At 32.2% G+C, this 12658-nt stretch overlaps 1 protein-coding gene across 1 annotated transcript; it reads right to left on the bottom strand.

The window, feature by feature from the left end:
- Window positions 1-3094: 3094 nt before the first annotated feature.
- LOC145610204 (putative pectate lyase 5) lies at window positions 3095-8301 on the bottom strand. The gene is made up of 4 exons (XM_081665489.1): window positions 7512-8301; window positions 6049-6907; window positions 5360-5565; window positions 3095-3403 (listed from the first exon to the last, which is right to left on the bottom strand). Exons 1-4 carry the CDS (start codon window positions 7667-7669, stop codon window positions 3127-3129), a joined length of 1500 nt encoding a protein of 499 aa, XP_081521615.1. The 5' UTR covers window positions 7670-8301; the 3' UTR covers window positions 3095-3126.
- Window positions 8302-12658: the final 4357 nt, after the last annotated feature.

Genomic DNA, 12658 nt, shown 5'->3' on the forward strand with positions numbered 1-12658 from the left:
GAACCGGGAGAAAAAAACCCACCTAGCACTATGGAGTAGTATTGATGATGAATGAATCAAGATTACAAGCATGAATTGTATATCATTCCAATGCTCCTCACCAAAACTCTCATAAACCCTCTCTTAGTGTTTAAAGTTTTGTGAATACTTGGGGAAGAAGCAAAACCAAACTATATATAGTCTAGGTAATAAACGGCAATCCAAGGGCTAGAAATTAATCAAGTAACACGGGCTGAAATCGCACCGTAAAACAGAGTCGCACAGAGGTTCGGCCGAACCAACCCAGGGTTCGGTCGAACTTAGGGTGGTTCGGCCGAACTTATAGTGGTTCGACCACTCCTTCATTTTTGCTGAAATTGCACAACTCCCTGTCTCAAGGTTCGACCGAACCTCAGAGTATGTTCGGTCGAACTTCCTTCAACAAGCTTCCTCTTTGATACCCTCTAAGACCCAATAAGCTTGAATAGTGAAAGTCCCAATTTTCTTAACCTATAATTTGATATAATCGTCATTAATGTGATACAATAGAGCATCATGGCAAAGGATTTGGGACGATTTTGGGGCGCGTATGAGGTGGGTATGAATATCCAAGTGGGTGATGGGGTGGGGATGGATCCTATCTTGTACCCGGTGGGGCGGGTATGGATGTGGATATTGTACCCGCCACGGGTGGTGGGGCGGGGATGGGTATAAGATTTTTAGGCGGGTATGGGTATGGAGGTACCATCATCCGCATCCGACCCGCCCCATTGCCATCCCTAGCCCCCCTCCCCCCAGGTTATATAATTAGAGATAGGAGAGTAGTTATATTTTTAATTAGGCAAAAGCTAATGAGCGTCCCCGGGGTGTTAGATAAGAGAATTAAAGTGCAAATATTAGAGTAAAATTAACATTAATTACACCAAACGACGCGTGATTTTGTCATGAATTCCTAACTTAATACCATTTCAACCAATATAATTTATCCTTATCTAACGCCCTGGGACGCTCGTTAGCAAGATCCTTTTAATTAAAGGTTTGTTTCTATAGAGTATTCTTCATTTCATTTTATATATTAGTATAAAATTTTGACCCGTTTAATACAATTGAAATTTGCAAGGATCAAGACACATCAACTAGAAGAATAGAACCGTTCACAAAAAAAAAAAAAAAAAAAGGAAGAATAGAAGATTAGGGTGGTAATACTTTTGGGCACACTTCATTAATGTGTGCCCACAATTTATGGGCCCTTTTTCCATATGGTTTGATGCCTTTCCCAAAGTTGATTGCAATTACACTTGATAAACAATGCAAAAATACATAGTAGGACCCTAAATTGTTGAAAATTTCTTCGTTTGTTTTGGGGCTATCTCACAGTTTTCTTGATTGTGACTCTATTTTTTGAATTTTTCATATGCATAATTAACAATAATACCGAGGTTATAGGGAAAATGATGTGTATTGGTTGGTGTAATGTGAATAATTACATAAAATAATTATAAGAGACAAAAACTATGTCTTAGTCGAGATTTGAGCTCGGCCAGCCGAACTTGGTACCACCCAAAAATAATCGTGGGAACTTTGGTTTGTGTCTCTATGTAATTAGACTTTTTGAAAACTTTTTCATACATAAATTGGTTTCTTTAATACATTGTGCAAAAACTTGTATAAAAAAGTGTGTTTTGCTCTCTTTGGTATTTTAAAATTTGGTTCTTTAATTTATCTTACTTCTACTATTTTTTTTTTTTGTTTTTTTGAATAGCTATCTTACTTCTACTTTACTTTAGTGTTAGATAAAAAATAAAAATAAAAAAAAAATTACCTTGTTATCTTCACTTATCTAGTCATTCTACACCATTATACCACCGGCACATGATACATTTTATGCAGTTGTTTGAATATAATAAGAAAATTCTATCGAATTTTTATTTTACTTCTATTTGTGATTTAATAAAAAAAGTATGAGGTCTCCTTAACTTCCCTTGTCTAGTTATTCCAAGCCATCACATCATATATCTTTTGTAATTGTTGATTATGCACATGGTCGATATATATGGATAATATTGTTTTAACTTTTAAGATGTAGATAATGTGACCTTTTTATCATATCAATTTATATGTTAGCCATTTATAAAGCTTAATCAATTTATACTCTATTTATTTCAATTGTGTATACATAATCCTATGCCTACATTATTGAATCTAGCAACTCTCCCTCCCTTTCTTAGGTATTGTCATTAGTCATTGGCGTTCAAACAATGCTGCAATGCAAGCATCATTATCTGTTCAAATCATCATTAAATTTTAAATAAGACATATAACTGTTCTTTATTGTGGCTCTCTACCAGTCTTATTACTTATTTAGGATCCCATTTAAACCCATTAGAAGGTTTGATTCAAGAGACATTTTGAAAGCTTATAAATCACTATTCAGTATTCACCTACATTCATGTATATAATAACCTACTATAATTTTTTTTTTCCCTCTATTTAATCAACAAATTTTCAATAATATATTTTTTTCAACTTTTATACTTGTAATTGTCTATAATCAAAACCCTATTACTTCGTATTTTGTACTTTTTAAATTTTACTTTCCTAAGACGTTGTGTGTAATAAAAAGTCAAATGAACCTTTTACATACAATGCACTAACTATCATCTTAAGCTTTTTTGTACTCAAGTTAATGTTTAAACGGTTTGGAATGGATATATATTGGGATCTCATTTGATTTTAATTATTTTTTTATTATTATTATAAAATGCCACTGTATATTTTTCTTTTTTTTTTTAAGAAAAAATATATAAATATAAAAATTTTAAACCCCACTTAGTTAATTAGTTTAATTCAAGAGACAAATTGATAGTCTCTAATTTTACATCCATTTATATAAAATCACAATCATATCATGCATGGGGCATGCAAAACCTTTTGCTTAATTAAGAAGTAATTTCTTTTAATTCTTTCAACTTAGCTATAATTTGGTCTGATGAAAGGTGGGAACAATTCATAATTGAATTGGTTGTTGAAATGTTTCCAACTTTTTTTTTGTTATCATGGGAGGGAAGGGGAAGTGTTTATAGATATGTATAATCTTGACCTTGAATTATCTATATAAATTATAAATAAAAATAAATTATAGCCTAGCTATATAACAAAATAATTATTTGTGGTAAAATATAAAGTCAAAATAAGTATTGTAGACAAAATAATGATGGAAGTTTGACAACAAGGTGAAGGAGGTGCACTGCTAAAAAACAACCCTCCATCCCCTCCATAATAGCCTCCTTCTCCTGGAGGATTATTGTAACCGTCTCCCGTGCCATACATGCCTCCTGGGGCACCACCGCCATTGCCGCCAGGAATTAGCCCGCCACCACTACTAATGCCGCTACCTCTTGATGATCCCGGATTTGCTATGCCTCTGCATTATTAATCACTCATGTATCAATAAACAATGTACATGACGAATGAACAATTAATTGATACCTAGCTTTCAAACAACGGTTAAAATTGAAATGTTAATTTCTTTGCATCGATCTATGATAGATTGAAAACAAAATCAAAATGATTCAAACGACTATATAATAAATTTAGTGTACTTTCTACAATAGCCTGTTGTAATAAATTTATGGCGCGACTTGTCCTAATCACACCTTATCATTGTATCATATGAATCGACATCAACATACTAAAGTAATAAGCTTCCACATAAATGTTAACTCTTTTTTCTCTTCTTTTTTTTTTTTTTTAAACAACATAAATGTTAACTTCATTCATTTGATCTTTGCATCTTTTGATCCAAAAAAAAGAAAACATACAAAAAAAAAAAAAAAAGGTACAATATGCTAAGAATAAATTCCCAAACAAGTGCTTGAGAAATTGCGTCAGCCACCCCCCTTAATTTCAGTGAAAAATTCTTAAACATGATAATTGATACCTATTGTACTACTTTACAACTTTGACTTGCAAACCAAATTTAGGCCAATAATATCGACCAAATCTCATGATAATATCCTTTCTTTCATAATGTTAGCACTCCATATTTCCATGTGAAAAAGTGTCCTAATATTTTTCACTTTATGAACTGTACTAGAATAAATTAAAGTAAATGTCTTCTATTTTATGTTGGTTTAGTTGCTAATTTGCAATATATTTTATGTTAAAGTTTTACACTTAAAAGCTTCTTTCTAATAAGTGTGGAACACATTTTAGTGTACACTAAATCAACATGTAATGAGCCACTTTCAAAAAAACCTTCATGTTCATTCAATTAAATGGCATGACCATACAAAAAAGATAAACCTCCGTTCTTTCGACTATATTATCTGCCTGCTTAATTAATTAATTTATTCTCAATTTAACATTAATGCATATCATCTTTCGTTAACTATATCAATGTACTATCACTAGTGTGTTAGACACCAACACATTAGCTAGTACACCATATAATCTATAATCATTAAAGATAGTAAATAAGACCAAAATCAAATTAAACAAAAACTAGCAAACCAATGTTTTAGACAAATGATATCCCTTCATTGCTTAAGAACAAAATCTACTATCAATAAATCACAATATTTTGATTTTTGAACTTTTATGTAGATTGTAGAAGATTCCTACTGGCCTACAGTACTTGTAATCACATCTTCTATTAATAAATGCATTATCTAGAAAAAAAGGGTTAAAAATGACATATAGAAAATTGTGTAGGGCAAGACTCTGAAAATATCTTCAGAAAATTGAGGAAAAAGACCACAGAATATATGCAATATAACATGGGTGACCTGGTGAAGATATGGCATTAGTAATTAACCATGATTTAGATTTGGAAACGGTCCAAGTATATATAGGTGAGGATGTGATGAATTTAAGCTGTTCAAACAAATTTATGAGATTCAATATTAAAAATAATAGTAAAATAATAGTAGCAGAACACAAAAGCATACATCTGGTTACTTGTTAGTTGTCTTTATTTTACACTTGAATGTATATATCATTCATTCACACTACAAATGACTAATACACATCACTCGGTGTAACTTCTTTTGGAAAACTAGCAATTTGTCATCATTTATTATACTCGTATGAAATAAATGATCATGATTTTCAAATTATTATAATGAAGCATGACATTATTTCAGCAAAATTAATAACATAACGAATAAATTAAACAACAATAATAACATTGATCACTTAAACTAATATGCATGTAGGATGTAGCAACATCACATTAATAAATCGACAACAATAATAATAAGTTAGAATACTTAATCCTCAAAAATGGGGTCGGTTTTATGAATCAGGACCATATTTGATCTCTTACGCTTATAAATTTAAAAGCATGGAGATGGAGACAAAAAGGGGGGAAAAAACATACCCATTAGGAAGCAAGATGCCTGCGTTGAGAGTAAGTTGGTCAATAAAAGCAGCAGGTTTGGGCTCCATACTTGAAGCCAAAGTATATTGAGGATTGACCCCATCACCTGATGGCACAAAGAAAGCTCCATTCACCATTAAATCACCTTCTGTTCTCCAATTCCAGCTCTCCCACTCTTGCCCATTTGCATCCAGCCTTCTTGTAACCTACCTTGCCCAATCAACACACACGTACACACGTTAATTTTTATAATTTCTATCTCGATATATATATATTGTTATATTGACTCAACCCCTGACCTTCTACTATATCATAAATTATATAGTGAAAATTTAGAGGCAAAATCGTGTATGAGATGGTCTTATTAATATCTGTGTAACTGTCTCTATTTTGGGGCCATCCTTTTAGCTAGCTCAATCTTGCAAAGTTGCAATAGGTTTTATGCAACACTAGCACAATATATTGAATAGCCTAAACACTAATTAAAGCAAAACTTATCTATAATGCGTCACTAAATCAAGAAAGAATCTTTTCAAAGTTATGAATGCTTTATTATAGGAAAGCAACATTTTAGCCACTTTCATCTTTTCTTGAATGCATGTGAACTTAGTAAAAAGGGCATTTGATTGATCTAAAAGAGTACTAAAAAACATGCATTGTAACGTTTCAACCCAAAAGATGGTCTCTACCTCTTTGGCATTTGGATTTGGTGGTGCAATGTATCGATTCCCTTGGCTATTGATTGTAGGTCTTGAGCTACCACCCACCGCGTACTCAACCCAACTCGAATAATCATTATTCACGACGTGGAAATACCCAAACCGGCACCTAGGCATACGTTGATTCAATGCCTCACCAAATCGATTGAATGCCACCGTGACTTGCATCCCTCGATCAGCAACATAGTCATCACTATGCCCTAGTAAAATCACCTTATCGTGATGAGAGAAGTGATTGTTCGAAATTGTGATAGCAGTCGATCCCACGGTACAATCAATTAGACCATCCGCGCAATTAGACAACGTGCAATGGTCTATCCAAATGTTACTAGACGAAAAAATATGTAACCCGTCACCATCCGAGTCAGCAGGGTAACAATGATGTATGTTAATATTGTGAATAATCACATTTGTAACATGCTCAATTGATATGCACCCTCCACCCGTTACCTCAACATGAGCACCACGTCCATCAATTGTCTTAAAACTTGTGACTATTAGAGGACTTTTAAGCTTAATAAGCATGTCACTAGCAAATATTATCCAAACCGGGCCCGGTTGGCTAACCGCGTCACGTAAGGTCCCCGGCTTAGGCCTATGTGGGTCCGGGTCCGTTGAGTCCGTAACCACATAGATAGGACCACCTTTGCCACCAAGTGCCTTGTAGCCGAACCCGATTGCGCAATCGGCTAATTGTTGCCGGTTACCGGCCCAATTAGGGTCACATTTCCAACAGTCATCAATTGGATTACCAGTTACACAAGAAAACTGGTCCTTTTCTTGGGTTGTTTCTAGGGTTTTCCTTCTGCTTAGAGACATATTAACTCTCCTGCAAGAAAAGCAGAGAACATAACCTATGTTATTATGTTTAAATAATCGTATTATTTTAACATTAGTTCTTTTTTTTTATTTTTAAAAAAATACCCATTAAAAAATAGAAAATACCCAGATGAAATTTGATGGAAAAAGTGTAATCTAGAATGTTAAAATATCATAATGAGGTATGCAAATTCATCTTAAAACAGAGGAAAACAGAGCATAACTATTATTGACAAATTACTGAACAAAAAAAAAACAGTTTATAGTTCAAATTCCGCGCCTCTTTTCAAATGAACGTAGTAATCTAGGTTGCACGAAAACGGATACAAAATCATTACTACATTACAGCAATAATGTTATTATATGCTTGAAAAAATTTAATTAAGCATAAAAACCAAGTAGAATGCATTGAATAATTGATACATTCTCATTGTTTTCCTTAACTTTATAAATTAAACCATGTACTAAAAAGCAGAGATTTTGAAGCAAAAAACAGAGATTAACAATGTAATTATTCCTAAATCTAATGCTTACTTTAGAATGAATGAGGTAAAATGTATTAAACTCACAAGATTATAGCTTTACTATATTGAAAAATGAGCTTGAATTCTAACCTGTGAAATTCTCGAACAATATGTTCAGGGTAAGGGTGTTCATGAGGAAGACTAAGGTTATAAGCAGCAGCCGAAGACGAAGCCGAAACAAAACCAAACAAACAATTACATAAAATCAGGACAACGAAAAACACATAAATGTGGGCTCTTAGAAGCATAGTTGCTAACCAATATCGATTAGTAAAATGAACCCACCAAAAAATGTTGAGAAAATTTCAAGAGAAAGAAAGCATAATGAGGTTATATAGCAAGAAGTAACAAGAAATTTGATGAAATTAATTGAATGTGTGAAAGGAGTTTTTGTGAAAAATTAAGTTACTTGACTTTGTTGGAAAGTTTTAAGTATAATTCAAAGAAAAGAAAGGAAGAAAAAATTGTGAATTAATTTGTGATTGAGACAAGTTGAGGGAAGAGAGGGAAGAAGAAAGAAGAGAAGAAGAACAAAGGAATAAACTGCCATTGGTGAATTATGTTTCTACTTCATCTCTACTTTGCTTCCTCGTATAGTTTAAATGGTAATGCGGCGGCTTGTGTCTAATACTAATAGTCTAATAGTGTGTTTGGAAACCAAACTTCAACCATTAATAAATAAAGAGTTTGTTTTCTAACTTTTAAGGGTGATTTTTTTGGTAATTTAATACTCAAATTTGAATCTATACGCTCGAGTTAAAAAAAAAAAAAAAAAAAAAAAAAAAAAAAAAAAAAAAAAAAAAGTTTTTTTCTAACCTATACCCCTAAGGTAGTTGAGCTTCTAAAGTGTACTCATGCTTTTTCAAGTTTCTAAACCGTGCCCTTCAACTTCTTATCAATACTAAAATGTACCCTTATTATTTATTTAAAAGTTAATTGAGAGTGATTTCGTGGCTTTAGTTTTCGTTATTCGGGTTGTTGTGGTTAAGATTTCTTTCTCGTATCATTTCCTTACCTTTTATCATCTTTTATTAAATTTATAGTTAACTATAGGTGACGTGAAAGTCCCAAAGAGGGTATCATTCATTAATGGTAGTGAGTTGAGGGGCACAACTTAGAAATTTGAAAAAGCATGGGTACACCTTAAAAACTCGACAACCTTAAGGGCATAGCTTAGAAAAACCCAAAAAAATTAATCTTACAATATTTTGTAAAATTAAGGGGTGATAATCGAGTGAGTTGAGATTCAACTTGGGTTGGTTAAGCTAAGCTCGTTATAGTTTTCGTTCAAATTTGTAGGTGAGTCATGAGCTTTATCAAGCTTTAAGCTTCAAACACAATATTATAATACTCAATTTGATTGTGAAAATTAGATCTTACTTAATGAAGCCCGTGCGATGTACGGTTTGTTTTCCACACTGTAATCTCAATATACATTTTGTTTCCATAGGGTAACTTTGTCGTTATCCCGCCGTTAAAATATTCCGTTAGTGGGTCCCACTCTCCATTTATTAATATTTTTTAATCGATTTGCGTGTTGAAAAATATTTCGGTAAAGATTTTGAGGGTTGTTTTGGTCCTTAAGGGTCCAAATTAAATTCATATTTCACAAAAAAAAAAATGACGTAAATGTCTCATTTTGTGTGTTAAAACGTGACCACGTAAATCGAGAAATTTCTCAATAAGCAAAACGAGGCGTTTAAGTTATTTTTTTTTTTTGCCAAATATGGGCTTAATTTGGATCCTTAAGGACTAAAATAACCCCTAAAACTTTTAACGGAACGTTTTTCAACGCACAAATCAATAAAAAAAAATATTAATAAATGGAGAGTGGAACCCACTAACGGAATTTTTTAACGACGGGATAGTGTTAATGTTATCGTATGGAAACAAAATGTATATTGGGGTTACATTGTGTAAAGTGATATATATTGGGACACGACGTAAAAAAGTGAAAATAACAAGATTACTATATAAAAAAACCCTAAAATTAAATATGAATTGTAATTTTTTAAATTTGTTACCAATGCAGCGCACATGACGAGTATGACTTTTGAAAAATCTATTTTTGAATTTACGAGCAAAGAAGTTAGTAAATCAATTTTCTTACACAAGGAGGATCCTTGTTTGTTTGGTGCATCAAGATGTTGCCCCTTAAACTTTGCTTTAGGTTTTACTAATATATGGTTACTTATGATGCACGTACAAGTTACAAGATTCTGATTTCCTCGTATAGTTAGAATCTGCATGCTGTATGTAAGTTTTAGGAACTAGAATCAAACATTTGTCACCCTAATATGTATTGCAAGATCCCCTTCCTCACGTTATAAATCCAATGATTAATCCTAGTAAAAGGTTTCAGTAAAAGTCATGCATGGAGGCAATTAGATTAAATCACCACTTTTCAAAAATCCAAAAATCAAATCAATATTGAATAGCCTAGATCTATAATTAAAATATTTTAATGACAAAACATTGTCTCCTAATTGAATGCATGAATATTAGGACAATAAACCTTCCCATATTTAGATTGAACTGAAATATCGAAATTGAATTCAGGGGATGACTAATTTCCTATGTAATTATGATGTTTGTTCTTCGATGTTCTAGCTGATATATTCGGTCCAATTCGATTCAAATTGATTTTGTATGCTCAATCCAATGTAAAACAGGTTTGTGATTTTAAAATTCTTATTGAATGATTTCCCTAAAACATAGTGTATTTATATAGTTTTATAATTAAACCTCCACTAAAAAAAATATATTATGTACTATTTTCAAAAGTAAATCACGTCATCGGGGGACTATTTAGGATTTATACTAAATGCACTAGAAAACCAAAATAAATGTTTTCAAGAACTGAAGTCCAAATTATAATTCCTCAATCTTGTCCAAACCCTATCTTGAATTATAATAACCTAAATACTTTTTCTAGTGGAAACAGAATATAATTTTTGGGATCAAAATAATTTTTGCACTACCTGAAAAGATATATGGAACATTTTATACCAGCTTGTAAGAATTAAATATCCATTTTTGGTATAAACTACTGTGCAATATAAGAATATATGAAATGGAACATTATTTTTTCAAAAAAGGCATAAAAAAATAAATAAATAAAGTTATAGAAGAGTAATATAGAAGATTAGATATTCCAAGTTGCAAAAAGTTTTCTTCATCAAAATTAATGCTTCAATTATTATGCTTTTGGATTTGGATTTGGATTTGGATTTTACATGAGAATCAAAGATTCTTTGCCCAGACGTAAGTTGGATCACACAGACTTTATAATTGGATAAGCCTTTTTATTTTTAATTTTTGCAAAAGTCATAATCAAACTTAAACCCTTTTCACTTTAGGCTTAGTCCAAAAGTAGCTCACATTTTAGGACTTTTATAGTCACTTTGTCAGGCCCAATTCCTTAAGGGCTTAATGTTTTTTTAGACACTAGAAATTTGGCCTTGTCACTTTGTGTTATAATAATCAATTCATGCAAATTTAGTTCTTTCAATAAATAAATAAAATGCAAATTTAGTTTTCTTTTCCTCTTTATGTGATTAATGCCCGTGTACACTCTTATTTTTTTTAAAAAAAAATCGAACCATCTACAAAATATAGTTAATTATATACGGAGTACAATATAAGGTAATTTTTATATGATAAAAAAAAATAGACTTAAAGCAACTGATATTCAGCCAATTTAGGTGCTGAATTGGGTTAGGTTAGGTCCAAAAATTTCACACTGGCTTTGAGCCATATTACGCAAATTTTAATATACACCATGGTGTATATTAAAATATGTGCACCACCATTAATAAGAGGCCACATGTTTATAATTTGTCACCATAATATCAATATTATTTTCTATCCCCATCATTTTCTCTCTCCTCTCTTCTCCTCCTCTCACACTTTCCTCATTTCTGATTTCTATCTCCTCTTTCTTCTCTTTAAACTATTTTTCTCTCTCTTAAATTCATTCATAATTTTGTTTTTGATTTAATTTCTTCATCACCATTGTTGTTCACCACTTCACCATAGATTGAGATCCTTCATCTCTTCCTCTTACAATCCTAATTTCTAATTTCTCTCTCCTCTATTTTTCTTTTTCCTAAATTCATTCATTATTTTGTTTGTGATTTAACTCCTTCATCACCATTGTTAATCACTATACATTAATTAAAAAAAAGTTTGTTTTCTTCAACCTTCAATTTGAAGCTTTGTTAATAGAGTTTTTCCAATGAAGTGAAGTTAAAAATGGCGGATTTGACGAGGAAGAGGTGGTTAAGACGATGGAGATGATTATTTTCCGGTGACATTCCTTTATTTAAATCACTATGGCTAGGTTTGAGTTTCGAAATATGTAGCTTTCATATTATTTTGATTTTTTAGTGATATTTGTGTATTTTATTATGAACAGTGTTGTTTTTGGTTATATTTTGGTATTTTGAACATTTTTAGTTAAAAATATGAACGTAAGACATGTTTCCTATACATATATATTTTTACAAACATATATTTTTGGATTTATGAACATCTTAATTATAATTTTGAACAAGTGATACATTATTTATGAACTTTTTTTTTGAGATTTATGTATTTTGTAATCATTTTTTTAAAAAAAAAAAAAAAAAAAAAAATTGGCAGATGTTTTTGAGGGGTGTTCAGTGGTTTGTGGTTGGGGTTCAGAAGTTTTTGTAGGGGGTTCAGAGGTTTTTGTAGGGTGTTCAGTGGTTGGGGTTCAGAAGTTTTTGTAGGGGGTTCAGAGGTTTTTGTAGGGTGTTCAGTGATTTGTGGTTGGGGTTCAAAAGTTTTTGTATGTAGGGGGTTCAGAGGTTTTTGTAGGGTGTTCAGTGGTTTGTGGTTGGGGTTCATAAGTTTTTGTAGGGGGTTCAGAGGTTTTTGTAGGGTGTTCAGTGGTTTGTGGTTGGGCTTCAGAAGTTTTTGTAGGGGGTTCAGAGGCTTTTGTAGGGTGTTTAGTGGTTTGTGGTTGGGGTTCAGAAGTTTTTGTAAGGGGTTCGGAGGTTTTTGTACGGTATTCAGTGGTTTGTGGTTGGGGTTCAGAAGTTTTTGTAGAGGGTTCAGAGGTTTTTATAGGGTGTTCAGTGGTTTGTGGTTGTGGTTCATAAGTTTTTGTAGGGGGTTCAGAGGTTTTTGTAGGGTTGTAGACACTCATTTGTGTCTCCCCAAAACCAAACCCAGTGATGAGTACCTTTCACGTCGAATCATAATCGAATGAA

This window comes from Chenopodium album, chromosome 3 (genome assembly GCF_948465745.1).
Source record: "Chenopodium album chromosome 3, dcCheAlbu1.1, whole genome shotgun sequence".
Classification (NCBI taxonomy): Eukaryota; Viridiplantae; Streptophyta; class Magnoliopsida; order Caryophyllales; family Amaranthaceae; genus Chenopodium; species Chenopodium album.